The following is a 25681-nucleotide window of genomic DNA, read 5'->3' on the forward strand; positions in this document are numbered from 1 at the left end:
CAGGTCATCTCTGCACACCAAAGGATTTGTCCAGAAAAGTTCAGTGATATTTAATTGGGTGATTTACGGTGTAGGGAAACTTCACCATCAAGTGAGTGAAAATCGTTTGAGATGCATTGGAGCAGTTTGCTATTTTCACACAGTTCCCCTGCCAGCCTTAATATGCAAAACTGCCACTGAATTCCAGATGGCAAGATATGCAGCACAGCCAGCTTGTGCAGCAAGAAAGACAGTTTCACCCTCTTTGCAAACAGGCAGAATTGAAGTTGACCATTCATCCTGAACTACTAGGATTTCCTGCATGAGTGCTTGGTTTCTGAAACTTAATGCTGCACTGTGCTAATGTGGCACTTTAGTATCACAATTACTGGATGGGTATAACTATTCAGTAATAAATATAAGCATAATTATGTTATCAATAAATTAATAATGCATTTATTAAGTATATGCACATTCACTATGTTCAATATACCCATTAAATACATAAGTTATAATTTGTATCGCTAAGTAGCCTTCTAAAACATCTGCAGGAGACTTTAATGGCAGCTTGGTCTTATTCAAACCCTTTCTGGGTGGATGTAACAAAGCAGAGATTTGAGCATAACCCTGGCGCATTTTGGTTATCGCAGTCTCGCTTCACAGCACAACATCAGCTTTCCAGCCTGTGAAATCTATTAATAACCACATTAAACCTTCCCATATTGTATTGTTGTCAGGTTGAAATGGTTCTTTTTTAAGAACAATTATCCGTCTCCTGCTCCTTGCAGTTGTTTAAAATGCTGTGTCAGTTTACAAAGACTGGGGGAATTTGACACAGGAATTTGAGGAGGGGAAGGAACTCATAATTGCTTTACCTGGCATGAGTGCTCAAGTGTGCATAGAGAAAATGAGCATTGATTCCAAATAGAAATGGAAAATCCTCTTCATGAGTGGGATTTCCAAAGTTCAGTGTGAAAAACCTTTTCTTTCTTGAGTTTTAAGGACAGTAAAAACTGTCAGTAAACTTGTGCAATAGCTTCAACAACATGTTTATTAAGGCAACAGATGATGGGTGTATTTTAGAGGACCAGTTGGTACTTATGGAGTGCAGTCCTGCACTGAAGTAGATGGGAACAAGGTTGATTTTTGAGGTGCAGCTTTGAAGCGTTTGTGATGTGACTGAGAATCCCAGTGCAGTGCACTCTTGCGTCTTTTTGGTATATTGCGCTTCTGCCACAGAATGTTCTTCCATGCTCCTAATCTTTAGTAGCTTGCAAAGGGCTGTGAATCTATTCTTCTTCCTTTTGTAGGTTATCCAAGATAGAGACTCCATTCCTTCCTCTACAATGTGTGTAAATGCAGAGGACAGGGAAGTGTAGCTCGGTGAATGTAGAACGTTTCTGCCCTAGCCTCCTACCTCTGTGGCTGAACAAAGAACTGATTAAACCCAAATCTGATGTAACTCGTGACATTACAACTAGGTTAGGAGCCCATTGTGCTAGATTCAGTATAAACAGGTTACAGTGATAAGAGACCATCCCAAAGTGCTTTTAATTGTCAAGACAGAATGGAACAGATCATCAACATTTTACAGGAGAGGAATTGGGGCGGTTCAGGGGAAACTTTCATTCTGCCTACAGCTTTTGGACACCTGATTAAGAAGCGGAGAACATCTGACATAGGTCAGCAACTGACATGAAATAGGTCGTATCAAAACGATCCAAGCGGAGGCATCTAAAGTATGGGTTACTTTTGAAAACACTGCACTGAAGACTAGGGGCAGTTCCTAAAAGCATTTCAAAACCACCTAAGGTTGGTTATTACCAGCTCTGAAAAGTCAAGCCGTAGGTGATTCATTCAGGGTCACACAAGATGTCTCTTGAAGAAGCAAGATAGTCACTGGCATGACGTTCTCTGCAGAAATACTTTTCTGGTGGTAAGAATAATCTGAACATTGTTTGGAAGGAAGTTTTTGGTGTTGCAGAGATTCTCTGCCATCTGCCTGACTGTGTTACTGTTGTGTTACTGGTAGTAACACAACTGTCTTCTCTGTAAGGTTCTTCTCAGAAGGTTCCATCTTCTCTGTAAAACTCACAGTAGTGAAAGATCTTTTTTGAGACAAAAAGGACTAAACCTTGCAACTCCAGTATCTCTCACAAATGCACACATCATGTCATTTGGGAATTCCTATCATGTTCTGAAGCAATCTACACTGATAAATCAACGATATGTGACAGCACAAGTAGAAGCTTCCATCATGTCACTCATAAGAAAATTTAAGGAGGGAATGTAAAGTATGTAACCTGTTGTATTGCTTTTCAGGTGTTCAAAGCTATGAATATTCCTCAGATCAGAAATCCGGCCTTACCTCCTCTAGAAGATATGCCTGAAGCCTACCACGTGAAGATAGCTCTTCTTGGTGCAGGACCTGCAAGTTTAAGTTGTGCTTCCTTTTTGGCTCGATTGGGCTATTCAAACCTCACCATATTTGAAAAGCATGACTACGTTGGCGGCTTGAGGTAAAAAACAATGACAGCAAAGCACTGATTCCAATGATTGTAGAAAGCGTAACAAAAACTATGGAGCAAACATAGTTTATACACAATCCTTTACCAAGGAAGAGAGTAGAAAAATTAATTAATTTAAAGAATCCATCTTTCAGGTTAAACCAGGTACAGTTACAAGGGACCTTTAACTGCAAATCTGGTGGCTACCTCCTGTGTTCTCTTCATATGACCTCTCAAATTCCAGGGGGGAATTGTCATCAAATTAACACTTGAGAAAGTGATGTCAGGAGCCTTTTTCCCCTTATCCAGAAATGTTAAAACAAGATTATTATAATCACGGAATGGGCAGGGTTGGAAAGGACCTGAAGATCATCTACTGCCTGATGAAGTACTTGCAGCCCTACGTAGCAAAAGAATTGGTAGCTGTTTAAACTGTTTTATACTGATACTAATTTCTTGGAGAATTTTAAACGTAGAATGTTTTCATGAACTACCTTTGTGCAAATAAAGGTGACAGTGAATAAACCTGTCCCATGTTCCTGGGCTTGCAGCTTTAGCAAACCATAGCATAAGAGAAAAAACCTCCTACAATTCTCAACCTTCATCAAATTGCAGATATACAATGGAAGACACCATTGCAGGTTTCCTATATGGTCACCACTTGGCTGATATCTCTGTAGTGTTAGTCCTCTGTACTTGTAGGAGAATTTCTGTCACCATAGCGGTGCTGAGATCATGTCTTCTAAATTTCTTGGATAAGATAATGGATTTTCAAAGCTAACTATTGGATACCAGGCCATTCAAAATCAAATTTGTTATGTTGAAGACGTACTCACACTAAAATGTTTATGAAGAAAGAGATAAAAGAAACAGAGAGAGAAGGGTGACACGCTTGCATTTCTCTTTGCAGCATCACTGAAATCAATAGAGTTGACACCGTTAATGAATTTGATCCATAATGTCATAATGTCAAATACTTACTCAGTGCTCTGGGAGGTAGAGAATCAATGCTGGAGAAGTTGAACTGATTACTTGCATTTTTCCCAGTGAGGTTCAGAAGTATTCCACCCAATTATCAAGGTGTTTATATATAACTGAGGAGCTGTTTTACTTGAGCTGGTTGCCATAGAGGATTGCAAATGTAGTATATGAAATACCAGCTCACCTGCTGAGTAGCATATGCTTTCATAAATACCAGATTTCTAATCAGTTTTTAGTAGGAAATAATGACAGGTTTCTAACAATGAAGCTTTACTTGGTGACAGGTTAGACTCGGGTTGGGCTTGGCAGTATAATACGGTACTTTCTGCAGTGTCTTACAGTGCAATCCTTCAGTTGCTTCCTGTGTGCTTGCCTATTTGAAGCAATGTGGTTTTAAGTTGCATCTGTTCTTCGTGTTTTAAGTTGAATTTAAAATAAGACTCAGTCTGTTCTGCTGCAGAAAGCCTTACACTGTGTTTTGCCTGTTCTGTTATTGTCCTTAGTGGTCAAGCAGTGCAGTTTAAAAGGGATCTCTTTTGAGTCTTCAGGAGCATATAGCAATCAAGGTCAGCTTTTCCTTCCAGTCATTAGAGAAAGTTTCACATCTGGTTTAAGAGCATCAGTTTCTTTTGTTCTTATTTTAATCTTGGATCAGACGGGAGTTTAGCCTGTGGCACCAGTCATTGATTATTGCATTCCTAAGTCTTTGCAGCCCATCTTTTGACAAATTTAGGTTATTGATGAGTGCATTTTCAAGGCTTCAGAAACTGTTGCAGCTGGCTGACAAGCCCAAAATAATGTCAGATTTGGAATCAGATGCTTTTTTGAAGTGTATTTTAACTAGGATGTTCTTTCACATCCGTGCTCCATCGTAGCTAACTGCAGTAATGTTGTGGCAATAAAGGTGTCTAGGGATTGCAGCTTTGTGGTGTGATAGGTAAGCATAGCTTAAGCCTGTGGTTGTCTGACCGTGTCTGAATTCTTCACATTGGTTTGCCTACATTTCACCAGTAGTGTGAAATTTATGCTTTATAGTAGTAAAGTAGGCATGAGCAGATCATGCTCTTACTTAGAGACTGAACAAGCTTCACTGGTTGTGCTCTTGGCTACGCTGGTGGTTTGCAACATACATTTTTCATCCCTTTAGCAAAGGTACCACCTTAGAAACATCAGGCACCTCTAACTTGGATCAGATGTGTAGAAGAGGTGAATCTGTGACGTGCTAGTCCCATCCACTGCATACCTCCTGCACTTCTGCCCCTTTTCTTTCCCCCGCTCTAGCTCTCTATTGCAGAGTCAGAGCCTGTCTTTGGCTGCTGAAAGAAGTTGTATCAGAATAATTGATGTATCAGAAGTATTGATCAGCATGATGGCTTCCATAAAATGCTTATTGTCATAAATGTGCATGCATGTGTCCCCACAGAACCGTGTGTTTGCATAGGAACGTGTGTGTATGTGTATGTGGGTATATTCCACAGCACAAAACTGTAAGTAAATGTTTAATAAGAGCAAGGAATAGTTTACAGATTCTGGTGGTGACATAAAGCAGCCAGTGGTGTTCTGGGAGCATGACAAGCCTTCAACAGATACATAGGTGGCTTAGAAAATAGGACTTTCCTTTCTTTATTAGGTTTCTTTATTGAATCTCTGTTGCAGAATCATCTTGATACATCAGTTTCTGCCTCAGAGGCATTTTTACTTAGAATGACCTATGAAAGTTGTATTGTCATGACATGTTCATTATGTATTATCTGATATATAGTACACTTTTCATTGTACACTGGTCAGGAAAGGTGAAAAAAGGGGCAGTGTTAGAAATTTGAAGGAGGAACACCACTTTCTTATCAATGTAAATAAAGTTGATGCGACTTGAAATAAAGAAAATCCTTGTGGCCCGTCAAAATTAGATGTTAAAGATGGTATGGTCACTACCAATATGTAAAAGCCACAATGCATCTCTGGTGCCAGTGCTTTGTTATGGAAATGATAGCTCCATTAATTTGAAAACACATTAGACAGAAGCTTTAGGAATGTCTGGGGAGAGATTCACTTCTCTGCATATGCAGGGTTTTGATCTTCATTGAACAAAAGTATCTAAACAAGAACCTCACTCTGATTACCTGTAATGTGGTTTACGGCAGGGCTTTTGAACTGGTATAAGTAGATGTCATTTCATTGGAGATAAAGATTTGTACCAGTATATATGAACTGAGATTTTATGCTGGCGCTGCAGTTTGCCCATACAGGAGATGTGTGATTCTGGGAACTTGAAGGTGTCATTCCAAATCTTCCCCAGGAGGAAAAAATACCAGATAATAAACATCTAGTCAAAAAGCAGACTTGAGACCAAGAGCTGATAGAAAATGACTTTGTCCGTCCTAATAGCTTAATGAATCATTGCTAGGAGATCGCTTTGCTTTTAGTAGCCGTGAGACCTGTTCTTAAATGGGTGTCTTCTGTTTGTTTAGTGTTACATATTCCTGGCGAGCAAAAGAAATGGAGCTGAAGCTCTTTCGCACTCAAGCTCAACATATGTTAAACAGTTACCTGCATGTGTGGGCAGGATTGGCCTCAAGGTACTTCCTGGCCTGTATTTTTAGCATTGGGTGAATAATGCTGTTGTGTCACTCTAATAACTTAAAAAAGCCAAGCTTCAGCACATTTCCATTCACGTATGTCAGAATTAACTTAAGGTGTGCTGTAAGAATTGAAGTTGTAACAAATAAATCCTTTCTCCCTCATAGCTGGAAGTATTTCAGAAGCATTCATTTTTCTTTGTTTTAGTACGTCTGAAATCCCCCAGTTCCGCCTGCCGTACGATGTGGTGAATTTTGAAGCTGAGCTTATGAAGGATCTTGGAGTGAAGGTAATGAAAAATACACCCTGCCTATGTATAGCTCAGAGAGAAAAAAAGAACAAGAACCCTGCCAAAGATTAACAGCAAAATGTCATGCACATTAGTAAAGAACGATTAAAAGCTATGCCAGACAGAGGCAGGAAGATGCTTCCTCTTGCTCAGGGCATTTGTCTGTCTCCTGTCTGAATGCCACTAGTTTGGAAAAGGGCAATCAATAGTTCTCATCTGGCATGCCGGCATGTGATTAATTGTCTGGAAGAAACAAATTCCTAAATTGCTTTAGGGGTTCAGTGTAGCCACTGGAATGATTTGATTTTTTTTTTTTAATAATCGAGTGTTTTTTTCCATGCGAGTTTGGCATCACTTAAAACATTCCTAGTCCACACTTCTCCTTTTGTTCCCTCTCCCTGGTTTGGGTTTTTTTTTCCTTACTAGTTCAGCGCACAGTCTTGCATCCAAGTGAATCTTACAATAAAATGCATAAAATTAAAGTGTTAACATGTAAAAAAACCCCAGTCATTCAACTTGTTGGAAAGTAATAGTTATTCATTATTCTGTTAAATAAATGTCTGTTGTTTCTAGATAATGGGAACACTGCTTTATTGTTAATTTAGAGCTGGAGCCGAAGATTTAGATCGTATTTACAACTGCTGCTCATTTTAATAGAAGTCACAAATAATGCATCACTGGATCAAATCTTTGAGTACTGGGAGGGCGAATGTATTTTTAACATGATACTAAAGCATACAGTGAAACAAGAAGTTCTTCCAGGAATCCTTCACATTGGTTCATGTTGTGACTTGTCACAGAAGTCATGTGAGAACCTCATCTGCCCAGGTTTCATAAACATGCAGGGAAGATGTAAGATAAAGCTTTAAATGCTTTATGTCTGTTTTTCTATTCTAAAGACCCCTTTGCACCCCTTGAGAAGACTGACAGAATGGAGGTTGAGGTAGGGATGGGGCTAAAACCAGAGCACTGAGATGTTTTTAGATCAAATTGCTGGGCAGAAGCTCTGCAAAATACAGTTTCCCAGGGCTCTCTGTTACGGAAATGTCTCTAGCATGGACTGATGGAGCCACCATGTCACCTTGACCTGCAAGTCCTTTGCAGGTTTGAAGTGCAGCAGAGAATCTCAGTGTAAATTTGCTTCCAAGCTGTGTCACTGCTTTGCAGTTGACCCTTTGGCAAGCTGGTTAGCAAAGTACCTCAGCTTTATACCTCAGCTTTAGATACTTCACATATAAGCCCAGAATATTTCCTGGTGTTTACTTAAAGTATTTCAAATCTGTGCTGGAAAGTGCTGTATTGGGTAAATGCTCAGTAGTGCTGTTTATTCAAGTAATTCTGCTGAAATTAGTAAGAATTAGTCAGCTGAATAAGGATTACAGAGCTGGGCCCTGGGAGTATTATGTATCCCCACATAAAATAGTATTGCCATTTAAATTCCTTCATTAAGTTTTCATACCATATGTATACAGTAGGATAAAAAACTGGAATGACAATTTATGGGATGTATTGTGTTGCAGTGAGGATGTAGTCTGTGGTCCTGAAAGGATTACAACTCCACAGCTTTTACAGTCTGATAAAATCTGTAATACTAAATATATATACTAAATCTCCAAAGACCAAAACTATGATGGGTGGTTTACTTTTTGTAGCCTGTATTTTATATTTGTCACTGATAGGAAAAGTATATTAAATGGAACATAGATTCAATAACAAGAAATACAATGACATGAAGACTAAAGCACTATCCATTGCCAAGATCACAACATGTAGTGCTTACACAATAGAGCGTGGCATTTTGTAAAGTGAATACCCAGGTGATAGAACAAAAACCTGGGGGAAAACATTCAAGTTCAGCTAGTGTAAAGTACAGAGCTAAAACCACACGTACCTGTGTCAAGAAGTACAAAATACCAGAAGAGGAATCACACACACTGTGTGCACTCAAAAGCCTTGGGGTTAGGAGAGCTGAGCGAAAGGTGTGTGTATCTTCAATTGCACAACCTTTACACAGGAGGCTGCTGGAGTTGGTTTGCTGAACACACAGCAAACACTGTTCCCCGTCTCACTCTTACAACTGTAGTTGCTCAACCTCTGCAGTGGCTGCTCAAAGCAGGGTTGCTGGTCTATCGGCTTTTGCTTCTGGAAGCGAACAGTAATTGAACTGAAACAAGTATGGATTATAGGCGCATTTTTATTACTGTGACATCCCTTTCAATAAATAAACACCGGTTGCCACACTCTGAGAATTGTTGCTTGTCTGAATTAGGATGAACAAGTGCAAGTTTCTATCAAAACTCATTTTCACTTTTGAATTTGGAAAACCTGTGTTAATTTACCATACAGAGCAGTCTGCTGCAAGTACAAGCAAGTAGGATGTTCCTCCCACTTCCTGCCTTCTCCAGCCCAGTCTTCTGCAGGCAGGTTTTCTGAATCCACAACCGCGCCATTGGCTTCACTGAGGGTTTTTGGCATAAAGGTTTTCTAGCTAGTGTTCTCAGTGCAAAATCCTGGCTGTGAGCTTTGAGAGTGCAGCACAAATCAATACCCTCCTTCCTTTGGGAATGGCATTGCATTCTGCGCAATTGGAGGCCTACCAAGTGCCTGGTGCTGCACGGGAAAACATTGCTTGGTTTTCTGTTCACAGCCCCTGTTAATACAGAACAGTGTCATGTCTTTTCTGTATTTCACTGTAAGAGGCTCATACTTTCACTCCTGTTCCTGCAATAAACTTAACTGCTTGGTTTTTGGTTGGTGTGATTTGTTTAGTGTATGTTCCCTAAAGGATGTTCTTCTTCTCGATCATGTTTCTTAAATTCGTTATTTTCACATGGGAATACAGCCTTTTGGAGTCAGCACGGAATACAGTGGTTTACTCACAGTAGAAAAGTGCCATTTGCAGCTTCACTTCGGTAGTGTGTTCCAGAAACAGTCTCTGTTCATTGGCTTAGCTTGCTTTAACTCTTGCAGCTCACAGTAGAAACTTAGCTAGCCTGTGGTGGCCCCCATCTGAGGATCATCCAAGGGTACCTTTACCCATATATAGTTTGGGCCACTTGCTTAAGTCAGAGCCAATCAGGCTTTTTAAGCCTGATGTTGGAAAGGAGGGGGCTGTGTGTAAAATGAGTTCGTTGTGTTCATTAGAAGATGTCTGTATGCAGGACACAATAGCAATTGTTTTCATGTGAAAAACAACTAATCTTTAATTCTTTCAGATTGTTTTTGGTAAAGGCCTTTCAATGGATGGAATGACGCTCCGGACCTTGAAAGAAGATGGCTATAAAGCAGTATTTATTGGAATAGGTAAGGAGAGCTCAGTGTCCCGTGTTTTGTCATCTTGTTAAAATGTTCCTGTTTTTGTGATGGATTTGAAAGGAGGCTGAGGCTGTGGCTGAATGGGCTGATTTCTTGGTGGTTTAAATAATTAACAAAGGGATGAGCTAAAAACTCACTCATAATTAATTGCCACATTGGCCTGGGGTGATACATAATTTTTGCCAGCCGTTTACTATACTTGCATAATTAGTCTATATGTAAGCCAGTGATACCGTGCTTGGTTGCTTCTTTTTTCTTTCCTCCATATAGAGCATGTAACATCCTTCAGATAGGCTGTAGCAAAATATAGATATGAGATGGGTTAGCAAAATAAGCTGGCTTTGATACTAAAACTGGCATCATAGGTCTGTCTCCTCTCATATGCTAAAGAAGGCCTACACTTGCCTGGTGTTTGAACCACTGCTTTTTAATGTTAGATTAGAACTGTTATCCATTTACAAGCCTTTTGAAGTACAGCTGGACCCATCTCTACCATATGATAGGCATGTTGAGCAGGAATGGTCTACAGTTGGTATGAGGCTTAATGCTCTTTATTGATCTAGACGTTGCCTAAGTGAACATAATAGGAAACAAGTTGTGCAACTGTTCCTCCTTCCTATTATTGATTACAGAGATGTAATTCTTAGTACAGTGACAACTGTTGTTTACCATCTGGTTATGCAGTATAATAAGCTTTGCAGGTCTATTCTGTCATGTGATTACAGTACAGTGTGTCGGGATTTATCTCATTCTAAATCCTCACATTGTTAGAGACCTTCCATGTATAAGAATTCTGATGTGTCATGTTTTAATGTAATTGTGTACACGACAATGGTCCAGCTTGGCTTCTTTACTGTTTTCATCTGTGTCTTTCAAGTTGCTTTGTGAAATCTCACCAGTCAGGGATTAATTAATAACTAAACATTTGCTTTTGGAGAGTCTAATGATTAGGAAACAATTGTCAGTCACGTTTGGAATATCAGCATGATTTCTGACTAGAAGTGCGATAGAACAGTTCAGTTAAAGGTTAGCAAAAGCAGCCATTGACTGCTACACAGATGATTGGAGTGTTTGGTTTATGTATGTGGGTTTATCTATGTATATCAACATTACATATGTATATATGTATGTAATTACATACATAATTTTCTGACCTTCAAGTTATCCTAATGTAAAATATTTGTGGTTAGAATATAGACAGCGTTGTTCCATACAGGTGCTAGGTAAAGAGGCAGTGACACAGCCAAGATTTTAATAACCAAGAGAAAGTATCTGAAGCATAATGCTCCCGTAAACCATGTGTTCGCTGATTGTATTAGGAAACAGAGGGTATAAATGCTAATGAGGGATTATGTGTTCCCACAAAGTTTTGTTATTGGAAGCTACCTTGCATGTATGATGAAGTTGGTCCCTCTCTGTACCCCAGGTCTACCTGTCATCTTTCTCCTACGCAACTGACACACTGGTCAGTAATGTGGCCTTGCATGTTGGTAGTGAAAGGTGAACAAACCAAGGGGGTTACAGATTTCTAGAGTTAGCTACGTGAATGCAGTAGGGCATTTATAAACTTTCTACAACAGCAGGCTTCCCTGAATGAGTCTGTACTGTATTTCTTTGTGTTCCTTGCCAGTTAAACAAAGGTACCCAGTGAAATGTCACATTTGAACATTATCCTGAACCATAGGAGTAAAACAATTAGGAAACACTGCTTATATAAAGTAGATTTTTTTGTTTAAAGGTTGTCATAATTTGCTTCTGAAGGAATCTGTCTCTTAACAGAAAATAAACCTGGTAGTTCACAGTTTTGGATGCTGGAGAGGGACTCTTCATGAGGCACTATAGTGATAGGACAAAGGGGTGATGGATTCAGACTGAACCAGGGGAAGTTCAGGTTAGATCTAAGGCAGAAGCTCTTCCCTGTGAGAGTGCTGAAGCACTGGCACAGGGTGCCCAGAGAAGCTGTGGCTGCCCCATCCCTGGCAGTGTTCAAGGCCAGGTTGGACACAGGGGCTTGGAGCAACCTGCTCTGGTGGAAGGTGTCCCTGTGTGGATAATGTTGTAGAGACTGCTATGGCATTTGGGGTTACAAAGATACCTGCTGTGCTAGGAAAGACCTGAGGAAAAAAGCCTTCATAGTCACCTGGATAGGCGGTAATTAAAGAGATCAATCTGGGCAGTGGCATACTGGAAGCCAGCTCTGCCCTCTGATAGCAGAACCTCAGAGAAATGGTAGGTGAATCTCAGCCACAGGATTGCCTGTTACCCTGTTTGCTTTTTGTAGTTCTTTCCTTCAGTCTTCTGGTTGTTTGCCTTATCTGAACTGTGTTTAATTCAACTAGTTCTTAACACTGTACCTCTGTTTATTCCTAAAGGATCAATGTGTGAATTGCCTCTTGTGTGTCCATCATTTACTCTCATGTCCTCTCAGTTTTCTCTCTGCAAAGATGTGTATTGTGCAACATCTGGCAGGAAATATATCTTGTGTTTTGCATACAGGGACCTAAGCAAGAGACCATTTTTCTCCAGCAGTCCTGATTTCAGATCACAGCTACCAGTATTAAAGGGCAGTCCATGAATCTCAGTTTCCTCCATCAGGAGTGATAGGCAATAGCACACAAGAGAATGTTTTCACAGCACTAAATGGCAGCAGCCAAATACAGGGAGGAACGACCTGATCAATATATTGTGGGAGTGTCTGCTATAGGTTTTAGTTCTGTTTTCATTGTCATTTAGTTTGGTGCAGTTCTGCACATAGTCTGATGTCAACGGGCAATTATAAATGCTGATAAAGGATTAGAGATGTAGAATGAGAATCCTTTACATTTTCATTTAGCAATTCCATCGATCTTCCAGTTGCAGATCTTTGGGGTTTCTTCTGTTATTCACACAAAATACAGGATCAGGATTCAATCTCCCAACCAAGCTTTTAAAACTAACCCCCAAAATGATACAGAGAAGAAAAAAACCCTGTCCAGATTTGCGAGCTGACACGTGATACTGGATGAGTTTTGTGTGATGCATTCAGCAGACTCTACCTTGAATCAGCTCCGCTTCTTGATCCGAAACGTTTGTGAGGGGTTTGTGACCGAGCTGACAAAGCAGTGTGAAAAGTTTGCTATTTAAAACCAAAAGAAGTCTTGCATCAGTTGCTGCCTTCTGGAAAAAACACAGAGGCTTGGGGCAGCAGAGAACCATCATGCTGAGAGCAAGAGGATAAATCAATGATGGGGTGAGGGGCTAGAGGAGAGAGCACATGGACCTCGGAGGCAGCAAAATAAGGCAGTGAAGGGGATCTTACAGAGAGAACAGAGGAGTCTGAATGTCTTGTGTTACTGTGTCTCCTGGTTGTTTTTGGGGTAGAATACTTGCAATTTGTACAAAAAACGCCTGTCTGTGTGTCTGTCAGAGCATATGCAGAAATACTGGGCTTTTATTACTAACCTTTCTTGAAGCTGGGCGAATACTTTGAAAAGCAGGGTCCTGCAGGGCTGTCTTTTAAGACTCCCCAAAGCATCATATATTCTTTTTGGAAGAGAAAATACAAACCAGTTTGTTTATCCAACGATTTAGTTGAGAGTGAATGACCTCAGTCTTCAAAGTCGTTAGGGACATGTTTGATGTGACATTCACACAAAGCTATGGAAAGGCTGTTACCATAAACGTATTTTCTGCAGACTTTTGTAGAAACCACTATCCCGATTCTGTAACATTTTATCATCAAATAGATGGTTTATATAACATCATTTACATTATATGGAATCAGCTAAAATATAGCTTCAAATAGTGCTTTGTTTGGTAAAATGTCTCAATAAATCTTAAACCCCATTCCCAGAAATTTCTTGGACACTTTGAATGTCCCCAGGCTGAAAGTTGCAGCACCAACTAACTTCCTACTTAACTTCTCATTAAAGGGCTAATGCAACTAGCAAGGATGCTCTCTTCTTTCTTCCTCCTTTTGATGATGTCGAATTACTATAAAGTTAGTTTTATTGTATTAGGGGATTCAGAGATTCTATTAAGCACTGCAGAATGGTGAGTTAGATGAGCATACAGAGGAGATCTAAGCAGATTCATGCTGGGATGTATCTTAAGTAGTATATCCTGCTCGCAAGGGTTAAATCTGTACAGAAGAAGCAAAACAACTGAAATCCCTTGTGGAAAGAACCTTTGTGATAATTGCAGCCATTCCTAGTTAATTAACAGAGCATTCCAACAAGAATATAATCAGATGATTCCATTGATTGGAATGAAATTACACCCCTAAAACCGAAATGAAAAATCCACGCATCGATGTACCTTGTTTTAAAAACCCTAACCCCGAACCATGTGAGATTAATTCACTGTCTGTTCCCCAAGAAGTAAGTAATCTCCTCATGGCTGTTATTATCTTCTGATTAACTATGCAGTGCCACCTGGTGTGCAGATGGGAGGAATATTACACATCAAGAGCTCTGTTCACACCCACCCACCCAGATATAAACCTACGTGGCAAAAAGTGAACAGATGTTCATTTTGCTTGTGCTAGAGAAGAAAAAATGGTGCATCATACTCCTGATTCATCAACTAAATTTGGAGGACATGAAATCTGCATATGGGGCCTGTAGGCCCATGGCCAGCGCAGGCATTGATGGAGGAAATATGTCACATTCAAAGCAGTTCTCATTTCAGGTTGTGAACAGGTTTTTGTTTGGTTGTTTCTCTGCTTTTCTTTTTACCTGGTGTTTCTGAGTTTTCTTCTTCTCTTCACTTGCCATTGAACTTAGCACCTCCAAAGGGAAAAGTCTATAGGTGCAGAGTCACTTGGAAACATAGCCAGGATTTAGCTGTCCTTTGGCTGTTTTCCAGGATTGTTCTATGTTGTAGGCATTTAAGACGTTCCCTACAATGATGCTTTTAGGCCTCTTTGGAAAGACCTGTCTGGCTCAGCAGTAGTGTAGTAAGTCATGTAAAACATAATGCATCTTGGTTAAAGCTAGAAGTGTTGTACAAGCTTTGTGCAGCCTTAGGCTCTTGGAATCTAAAGCTCTGGTTTTGGAGGGTTTTTTTGGTGTGATTTGTATTATCTGATAATTTTTAAGTATTTTGACACTTCATAGAGGTCTTGCTGCAAGGAAGCCAAAGAACAGATAAAACACCACAAGCAAGGGAGAAAAAGAATATGTTGGAAGGTAGTGCGGTAAAGAGTGATGTTGGAGACGTGATCAGCTACATACGCGTAATAAATGTGTGCCTTGCTTAGATTATGAGTTGGTTTTGTTGCTTGTAGACAATGGTTGTCGCTATCTCAGCATCTTGCAAAGACAGTTGTTTTCACCCAGGATTTTGAACGGTGACTACAGTGGCCTTTCAGGCATCAGTATCCTTATGCAGTAAAAGCTAATATAGTCTGAAGAGCCAGGGGAATGCTTGGAATTATATTCGATTGTTATCAAACAGAATCAAATCCATTTAGCTGCAAAAATCTGTGCTATAATGAGAATGAAGTCCTCAGGATGAATCGTGAAGTCGGAGTACTTTGAACAGTTTGATGAGCAGCAGTGATGAAGAGCAGTGCCAGGGTTTGGTCAAAGCCAATCCAAATTCTTCCCCAATTGCTTTACAGTAACCTGAATCATTTAAAAATGACATTTTGAAAAGGTTTTTCTCTTTTCAGTAAAAGTCCATAAGATCTTATTGATAGATGGACAGTGATAGCTGCATTTACAATGTAGTACAGAACAGGATCAAAAATGCAAGTTGAACTACAACTGCATGAAGTCCTATAGAAGAAGGTCCACACAAGTCTGCACAGTCAGGTGCAGGGCTTTATAGTGTACCTTCTGGAGAGCCTTAGCTCGTGGCTCACAGCATCCTTCCAGAAGATCACATTCCTTTATTTTCTTGTGTCTCATGGAGAACATTATAGACCAATTACACCATCAGTTGCTTCTACTACAAAACTCCTCTTCAGTATTCATTTTATTCTCATCCTCTCTTACTCTCTAATCTAAAAACATTTTGTTATTAGAAACCAAAAGGAATATAGTGACATTAGAAAAAGAACTCAGGGAAAGAACCTGTTCTTACATGCTTATAGCAGATGTTTGAACTTGCTTTTATTCCCAGTTCGGCATCTTTTCTGGAGACCAACAGTATGTGTACATCTGAGAATTTTTACGCTTGAAGCATCTTTTTCTACTATTCCTATTTGCAGTCAGCTGTTCTTCCAGCTCTGTTGTTCTCACTCCTGCTATACACGTTGGTGAAACGTTCCTAATACACATTGGATGCAGTAGGCAGGTGAAAGCTTTTAAGGCTTAGATGCACAAACCAGCTTATTTATTATTAATAGTCCTAGGACACTTTCAAAAAATACTAATAATCTGTCCTTGGGCATCCTGAAGTTATTCATGTACAAATCACACATGTATTCATTCTCTTACTGACTCATTGCTACCAAAACCCCACTTAGCATAACAATCTCTGCTGCACATGTTGTAAAGATCATTCTCCTGTCTCTTTGCAAGGTGCTGGGCAGTTTCCCTAAAAAGCGCTCACCTAAATATAATGGCAAAATCAGTTTGATTCATACTGGTTTAAGAGGTTGGTTTAATTGGTTTAAGGATGCTGGAGAAGGACTCTTCATCAGGGACTGTAGTGATAGGACAAGGGATGATGGATTCACACTGAAACAAGGGAAGTCCAGGTCAGATCTAAGGCAGAAGCTCTTCCCTGTGAGGGTGCTGAGGTGCTGGCACAGGGTGCCCAGAGAAGCTGTGGCTGCCCCATCCCTGGCAGTGCTCAAGGCCAGGTTGGACACAGGGGCTTGGAGCAACCTGCTCTAGTGTGAGGTGTCCCTGCCTGTGGCAGGGGTTGGAACTGGGTGAGCTTTAAGGTCCCTTCCAGCCCAAACCAGTCTGGGATTCTAGTAGTAGTTATTTTTTTTACTATTTTAGCAGATGAATTAATCTAACATTATTTGTTTTCAGGAGTTTATTCAAGCATTTGCTTTTAAGTATTTTTGTGTTTGAGAAGTACATAAGAGAACAAAATGCCGAACGACAGGATGTTAGATACCACGTTTTCGTATCCTGACGCTACACACTTTAGTGCTTTACACCTGAAGAGCTTTGCTTGCTTACCTGATGTTTCTGAAAGTTCGCTTTATGAGTCAGTTACTTTTCTCTTCCAGTTGCACAAATATTAATTGTGCCGCTGTCTTTTTACTTCCACTTTAATATTCAGACACAGAATGACCAACCATCTATAATACAGCTGGTAAGTGGGTGCATATCCATTTACTTGAGTTGAGCTCTCTTTTCTTGTACGGAAAGTGGTTCAATATGTATTTAATGCAATCAGACACTTTTTGAAACCTTGTCCTACCTAATACTGTAGGAGGACTGACACAATACACTATTATTTCAACAGCAGGTTTAGCAGTGCCTTGATTTCCTTCATCTTGCTTATGAAAGAGAAAGGCTGTTTAGAAACAGAGGCTAACCTAGGCCATTTCTTCTTATTTTTAAAGATTGAGGAGAGCTAGGAGGTGTATCACAGTCTCACTTGGTAACTGCCAATTATTGGTGAGAAGATGGCAAGCACTTTTTTGTGCTAATGAATAAACTTTGAAACAGGCTTCCTGTACACGTTTATGTCTCATAAATATAATGTTCCTGAATTCATATTCCTTTCGCTGCCCACTCAGCGAGGGGTGGATCTGCTTGTTGAATTGAATTGACAAGTTAAGACAAAACCTGCGTTTGTGCAGGGGTTTGTAGCTCTTGTTGGAGGACTTTTAGAGGTAGTTTTAAGGTAGCTGCTTGCTCTGCTACTTCTTTGGAGAGTGGTCCTAGGGGAGCCACCGCTGGATTAAGCCCATCTTACCTGAGGGTTGCCTGGTGCTTCTTACTCATCTGTGTTCCTTCCCATCATTGCTTGGTGGTCAGGCCTTAGTTGATGGAGGTGCAGTTTGGCATAATGAAGGGCATTCCCTCATTGCAGGGGAAAATCCTGACACCTGGGTGTGCTAGAGGCCAGTTCCAGATAAACTGGGGCACCCTTGCTTGTGATTCCGTTTGTCTGGAATCTACAGGGGCCAAGGGCATTCTGAACCCTATAGCTGCCTTTGCCTTGGGTACGTGCCTGAAGGAATCCCTCTGTCGTTCATTCAGGCTCAACACATTCATTGAAAAGCTTTTGTATTCCAGAAGCATTTGTGATCTTCTTATGTAATACAGTGGCTTCTACCATAATGAGAAGGCACATCCACTGCCTCCCAGATCTCTTTAGTTTTAATGCAGTGGTAGTTTTTAAAGGTAACAAATACCTGAGGAGGAAAATTGACATGTTCACTATAGGAAGTAATCTTTAACTAAGCTATGTAAATATTTTTGCTGCTCTGTCTTGAATTTTGAGTGGATAGAGATTATCCAGGCTTTTGAACCACTTGTCATGCTCATGATGCTTGAAACTTGTTCTTTACTCTGTGTTCTTTACTGCTCTAATCTAGACTTTAGATGCCAATCATATGGCTGATTTTATCATAGAATTGAAAGACACTGTGTAAATCCATCTGTTAATAGTTACCAAGACTGTGTATATAATGAGGATAAAACATATCAATGTTACAGTATTGCATACAAGTCTTATAAGAAAGGTTAGCAGGTAGATAGGTTTGTGTAGTATACTGCTGCATCCTATAATAGATCAAATTTGATACTCCTTGTGCATCAAGTCACATGGGTAGTCTTCTGTGCATGTTTTTAGTATCAAACCCGACTCAAAATCTGGCACTTTCTTGGTGCTGTCCCAGGGTGCGGCATATATGCAGTAATTAAGGTGCACTCTTTGCACTGTTACTGCTTTCTGTGCTTAAATTACTGTAAATTGTCTTTATAAAACAATATTTGCAAGATTAAAAGACCAGGATAAGCGTACTGAGTACTCAGAGTGTTTGGATAATGCTAATACAAATTACATGTTTATCTAACAAAGGGAACTCTTTTCCCAGCATTGTCCTTGACAGTGTTTTCTTTCACATGGTTTGGCTATTGTTCATTCATTTGTGCTAAACATGTAGTAAGCTTAGAGAAGGTGAAAATGCATTCAACGGGGAGTGGATGATTCAACATTCCCTCTAATGATCTTTGCTTTCATAGAAGAAAATAGAATAGTGACAATGTAAAGATTAACAGTTTTCAGTCAGTTCATCGTGCCATCGGGTTGGAATTACTCATCGATTATAAGCAGGAACTTGTGGTACATTACTACATGTCTGAAAATTACCTGGGTTATGTTATTGCTTCATTGCTGTACAGCTCACTGCGGAGTTCTTAGGATCTGTTAGACATAATTTCTCGTTGGCTTGTGATTAATGATCAGAGGTGGTTGTGGGTTTGAGTGTGAGGTGTAGTTTTAAATAGATTCTAACGGTTTAGTAGATAGTTACATTTCAGTCCCTGGTTGTTAGTTAAATTGAGATGACATTAACCATTATCAAAGACCATTCCTCAGTAATACGGTGTTGGTACCTTTTTCATGGATTTTCTAACTGAGAACAGCACATTTCCTCTAAAAGAAGCAGTCATTCTCATTTTAGAGTTATTGTAACTAATCTATAGTTAGTATACTGCTTAGTAGTTAGACATTGAAAACATCACAATTCATTATTTCAGTATAAAGGTGACTTAGATATGATTGCTTTTCTGTTTGCTGGGAAACACAGGCTTGATGCTTCTTCTATGGCCCAGTTTGAATCTTATGTATATGAAAGATGATAGCTAAATCTTTACCTGGGAGATTTCTTAACCTTGAGAGAGTTAGAGGAAGGTTACTTCAAGACAAAACCCAAATGCTTCTGAGAGGATTTAATGATTTGATCCTGCCATAGCCAAGGTGGCCTCAGGAGAAGCTTGAGAAGATGCCAGCAGGCTAGCAGAGCTCTTCCATCCTGGTTAGTGTGGTTAGCTTGAGTTTGAGACTGCTGAAGTTGTCCATGGGATGGGATTTTCAATTGCTGGTTTGTCTCCTTGCACACAGGTTGTGAGTTCTTCAATTTGCTGAGTGTATGGAGGTGGACACCATGACCAGAAAGTGGGAGATACTCAGTTGTGGTGCGTGTACTAATCACTGGGATAAAGTTCCTGCCTGTTTTGTTGCTGTAGGAGCTGCTTGAGAGTAAAGTTTGGAGTTAATTTCCATTCAAGATGCTGATTTCCTTCCCCTAGTAAATAGAAGCTAAACAAGTCACCCCTCATTATTACAACCGGTGTGGGTATGTGCTTTGTGTGCAGCTTCTTCTGGAAAACCTAATAGGATTAAGTAAGGAAAGTTTTGATATCTTGGCACTTGTTAAATCACGGGGACAGAGAGTCTTAATACACCCCTTACAGTGGCAACTTGGTTCCTTATTTTTCAAATGCAAATACGGGCCTTTGCATATGCTGAATGTGCCCTTTATTGTGCTGAAGCATAGAAGGTATGCATTGTAGCTCAGTCACTTTTGTAGACCTGCCATGCTTGCATGAATGGAATGTGTTTAATCAGCCTTGCAGAGTGAATAATCAGAGATACACGTGTGGTGTTCAGTGCTCATTCAGAAAGCCATAGAATATGCCAACAAAATGTGTAGTTAAAGGAGAGCTGAGTGACTTACAGTTGTGGCAGGAGATGGTCATTGGTTTTAACTGGAAGCTACATTCACTGCCTTTCATTTTTTACTTGGTTAATAACAATCTATATAGAAAAATATAATTTTAGATATTATGTATAAGAACATATACATGATAATTTGTAAATTATAACAATAATATGTATTATTTATACGTTATTATTAATATTCTATAATAACATGCATAAATCCTGCACCACAGTAGATCAGTGGAAGGAAGCAGCATGGTGTGATGCTCAGTTAAGAGGGAGACTTGGGCTCTGGCTGTTGGCCTCCTGTCTGACTGTACTATCCCATGGGAATAGTGAAACTTAGCACTAAAAGGGCTGTAAAAGTGCTGTGGAGAAGCTAGACTGTGCTCTTGCTGGCAAACGTTCTGGCTGTTTCTTGGAGATGCAGAAATCTTCATTCCCAACCACTTGCAATTTCTGCTGCTTCCCAAATTTCACTTCTATTCCGGTATTTTGAAGAAGCTTAACAACCAAAGTAGCAAGTTAAATAATTCAGATTTCATTTTGCATTAGTGGCATGAATACAGCAATTTCCCAAGGATCACAAGGAATTTGAAAGTTTTTATTGGATAACTTCTCACAGTATTATCATTATCTTTACATTTTCCCCTGTAGGACTACGCTGTTAAGGATGTATCCTAGGTATTGTTTTCTGACATTAAAAGCTAATAATTTACCAGCAATGAGAAACACTTTGTATAGTGCCGAATAGATATTTATTTCAACATTTGGGGTATGAAAAGGTCTAGCCCAGAAATAGTTTGTTTCCCTGGGTATGTTTTAATTACTCTTTGGAAAAGAGTTTTGAAGGCAATGTGGTTGCATGTGTACTGCCAGTTTGAAGAGCAGCATGATTTTGCTTCCTTCCATTCTCAAAGAGCAGTGTGCCTCTGCTTGTATGACACTCCTCCTTGTAGCAAGACCTGCCACGCAGTAGGGTTTCCTTATTTCTAATAAGCATGTGGTAGTATAAGGGTCAGGGACTAAGCAATGAGTAAAAGTCAAAACTCCAAATGAGGCGCCTTTGCTATTTAGCACTGGGCAGTGATAGATACAGATAACGTTTGATTAATGAGCAGCAGCCTTGCAGCGGGTGAAAGCATCTGTAAGAAATGATTTATTATTTCAAAGGGATTGGGAGCTCACCGTATCTTGCAGATGTAACTGTGTGTGCCTGGGTAAAATGAATGAGATGCAACATGTGAAAAATGGAAACACATTACTTGCAAAGGATGTGTCACAAGCAGGGTAGTTTTGTTCAAGTACACTTTGTCATGGGGATTGTTAATGCTGCCCTGAATACAAATCATTGAAGCAGTTCATAAAATCAACCTGGTTGGAATTCTTGCATCTGTCGTCGAGGCAGAAATGAGGGTTAAATGTAATATCTGCAGCTTCCCTTCAGTGTTTGCATTCGGCCTCATATACAGCCATTCAGACTGCATGTCTGAAGAGAAGGGATCCTGTCTTAGAAATACAGTCAAAGTGAAAAAATGTATTGATGCAATTTTAACATTGTAATGGGGGAAATGAACTCGTTTGTGTTGTCATTAAAAGGTAGTGCCATTCAAATTTGTTCATTTTGCAGTGAATGTGTTAATGCACAGAGGTCTTTCTCCTTTCCTGACATAAGCTGCGTATTTGAAGATGAACAATGACTTGTAGATAGAGGTGTTACTTTTGCGCCCTGCTGGACTAGTCTTATAGTTCATGGGTAGTCTTCTAGACTGCCCTTGGTTTATAAAGTGACCTTGTTCTTTCTGCTGTACGTGTCTGTGTGTGCTGATCCAGGGTCAGGTCCTTTGGTTCTATTCAGATGGTGCAGACTCATCTCCATGAAACTCCATTGTGCATTCAGGCAAGTCAGAGTGCCCTGACTCCTATGTTAGAGAAGACCTGCCTTTTCTCTCCTTTTGGCAGAAGGTAAGGTGGGACAGTGGAAAGATCCAGCCTGCTTTCCTGTTTTCTCATCTTATGCCACATCAGTGGAGCCCTTTCCACTTCCTTACTTTTCTGTTTGATTCAATAGACGTTGAGAGTATTTTTCCTGCTGGGATTCAGCACCAATTACTTCAGTGCCTGTAAACTCCAGCTGGGAAAAAAAAAAAAGAGACCTGTTTTCCTGCCATGTAAAGGAAGTATAACCTGGGCAAGCTTTTCATAAGGGATGCCTGGCTTTAATGAAATTGGATGATGTACTGCTATGGCCCTTGAACCTGTTTTCACTCCCTGATTTGTCTGTGGGATTTAGTGCCACATGGGAGTCAATCTGTGTTTGGTTATTTAAGGTCCTCATTGTTTATCCAAAGTTTTGTTTAAGATCCTGTTAGATTCTGTTCATAACGTTCCCCTTTTTCAGATACAGGCTTTTCTGTTCTGTTCTTCATCTCATTTTGATCTTACAGGTTCCTCTATAGTGGGTGCCAGCAGAAAAAAAAGCCTCTTTATCTTCAATTTTCTTTTCATAGCACTCTGAAGTAAAAAGAAGAGGAAATTAATCTTGTCCTCAGACCTTGCCTTCAGCCAGTTCTTTAGGGTCCTTGAGTAATGTCACAGCTTTGAGTTAGAAGATTCTCTTGTTCGTGGAGAGGTTGGCTTGTCCTCTCATCAGACCCTCCAAGTTCTTTTTCTAACATGTACTAGACAGCTAAAGCAATTATGAAAGTGGAGAGCATCTGGTTTTACTGTCACTGGATTTCATAAAATAGAGCTCCAGCAGTGATAGCAACTCCCTCTCTTTAATGTGGAAGCCACAAACTGACTGCATTAAAGGAGTGACCTTTCAACCTACAAGCTGAGTGGAATTACAGCAGCTTGCCAACCATGAGGTCTTGGTAGTATCTCTGCAGCAGGTGTTGGCCTCGAGAACATATGGAAGAACAGCTGGACGCTAAGTCCTCTGAGCTCCCACAGTATCCTGACCCATGTATATTTATGGGGATGGGGTGGAAGCCCCCCAAACTAAACAGACCTAAAGAAATTAATCCAAATTTATCCTAATGCTCCATGGGTGTTGCAATAATTGAGTCTAGCTGCCAAATTGCACCTTCAGAAGCAAAAGCTGTCAGAAGCTTGATAAATCTGATCATTTCTGTACTGAATGATCCGGATCCAGATTCCTTTGTCAGGAAGCTAAGTCTATAGGCAGTCAGGCATGGAAGAGGACAAATCTGCTGCAATCCCATCTGTAGGCTTCTTTCACAGAAAAGGTATGTAAAAGGTTGCTCTTCTTCCTTTGTGCACCTCATACAGAAGAAAATTACGGTACACCTTTAACACATACAGCTTTTAATGCTCTTTTTCATTCTTGTGTTTAGTGATTACCTTCAGCTTCTGCATTAAGCTGGCTAACAGTGTCCTTCGAGACATCCAAAATGCCACTGAATCAGGGTTAACGACAGAGCATTTGAGTGCTATGGTCCAGTGAGGATGGTCTTGATTTTATCAGGGATCTGGTGAGATTTTCACATACAACATGTACTCTTTCTTTTGCACACTTTTTCTTTAGTATCCTTGTAAAAAAAAAAAAAAAACCAAAGAAGAAGAATGAAAGTGCAGCCTAACAATGTGTAAACCTAAGGATATGAATTCTGATCTTGTTTCCACTGTAGTTACTACTAAAGCAGTTGATGAAAGCTAGGAGCTTTGCCTCTAATGTTTGGCTTGAATGAAATCTGTGTAAGCTTTTGAAACTATATTATTACACACTATTAACACCAAGTTTGATGCCTGGCCCTTTGTATATATGTGTATATATATATGTGTATAAGAGTAAAAGGAAAACCTTTATAATGACTTTTTCTTGCAGTCTGGAGCAGGAACTGCACAAAATACACTCATTGGTCTCAGGAGTGCCAGAAGTGCACAGCTACTACTGCCTCTTGACATCTCACCTTTACTAAGCAATAAATGCAGCTATTCGAGCATCACCATCTTGTAACAGAGACCTTGCCTTAAAGGCACAAGGGGACATAAAGGTTATAGAATAGGCAAGCAAAAAGAGAGGCAACTTGAAAGAAGTTAATTCTCCAGATGTATATCCATAAATACAGTTTTTGTTGCTGAAACTTCACAGAAAAGCCGATTTATCCCACAACTGACTTTGACTTCAGTGGCTTAGAAGATCAGGCAACGAAAGAGGAAAGGGGATCCTGGTGTAAGCAAGCAATACACATTGTTAGCTTTGTTCAGAGCAAAGAATCATTTAACAGCCTCTCTCTCCAGTTTGTCAATTAAAAAAGTGAATTGCTTTTATTCATGTATATATGCGTCAGTGAACATAGAATTATAGAATGGTTTGCGTTGGAAGGGACCATCAGAGCTCATCTAATTCAGCCCCCCACAATGAGCAAGGACATCTTCAACTAGATCAGGTTGCCCAGAAACACAGAACCCAGCCTTGTGGGAGGAGGCCTCTGCATCTAGCATCCTGCTGAACAGGATGTGCACTCTGAAAGCAACCTCTTCTTCCATCCCTTTTCAAGAAGGTCACCATCCAAACTCCATGCAAAATGTACTCTTTACTTGTTAAAAAGTGTTCCCAGATTCTCTTACTGTAATGTGGGGAGCAGTCTTTGGTATGTAACTTTTTCTTTACATCTATATTAGTAAAGGAAGGATGCTGACTTATGGTCTTTCCCCCTTACTAGTTGTACTTATGTCAAGGATTGGTGCAACTATTGTTCTATTTAGATCAATTCACAATGGGAAGGAATAATGTTAGATACGGGTAAGGGCTTTAATCCATGATTGAAGTTCAATGTGTTTTGCATAGAACAAACCCAGCTTAGGAGTCAAGACAGGTTTCCTGCTACATACTTAAAATCATTTGGAAAATCTGTGACATTTCTCCTATTTTAGTTAAGGAATAGTAATGCCTGACTGCATACAAACAGTATTGTTCATAAAGGAAAGATTTTATACAAGCACAACTAAAGTATTCTTAAATCTCTAGATGATTTTTCCTTATTTTAGGACAATTTTAAGTGGCTAAACTGATTCACATGTATGAAACTGTGGCTTTGCTTTAAGGTGCCTTGAAGCTTCTGCCACTTTAGAATCTAGATGTATGTTTCATATACATAATTATAAGTATCCTTACTTAAGTCGAGTTATTCCCATAGCAAGCAGTATTCACAGCTGTTGAAGTCTATTTTGCAGTCATCTTAGTGGCTGTATTGCATCCCAGGGGTATGAAAAGTCCCGTATTGAAGCCAGTGTTACTTTGAAAAGACATTGATTTGGGGTCCTTCAACTGTCATCATTGTTTTCCAGTGCAGTGGAACTTGGGTAATAAACCACAATATGCAAGAATTATGAACTAATGCTTCAAGATAAAGGCCATTATGTCATTGTCTGCTTTTAAAATTCT

The 25681-nt window shown here is 39.8% G+C and overlaps 1 protein-coding gene across 2 annotated transcripts in view; it reads left to right on the forward strand.

The window, feature by feature from the left end:
- DPYD (dihydropyrimidine dehydrogenase) overlaps positions 1-25681 on the forward strand; it is a 361213-nt gene that overhangs the window by 130555 nt on the left and 204977 nt on the right. For both annotated transcript variants that reach the window (XM_061379095.1, XM_061379096.1), the window contains exons 6-8: positions 2302-2498; positions 6252-6333; positions 9549-9636. In XM_061379095.1, the coding sequence (XP_061235079.1) occupies positions 2302-2498; positions 6252-6333; positions 9549-9636 (367 nt within the window). The remainder of the gene's footprint in view (positions 1-2301; positions 2499-6251; positions 6334-9548; positions 9637-25681) is intronic.

Source organism: Neopsephotus bourkii, unplaced genomic scaffold, assembly GCF_033783945.1.
Source record: "Neopsephotus bourkii isolate Nb327-2 ecotype Australia unplaced genomic scaffold, CSIRO-AGI_Nbou_v1 NB_1768, whole genome shotgun sequence".
In the NCBI taxonomy this organism is placed as follows: domain Eukaryota; kingdom Metazoa; phylum Chordata; class Aves; order Psittaciformes; family Psittacidae; genus Neopsephotus; species Neopsephotus bourkii.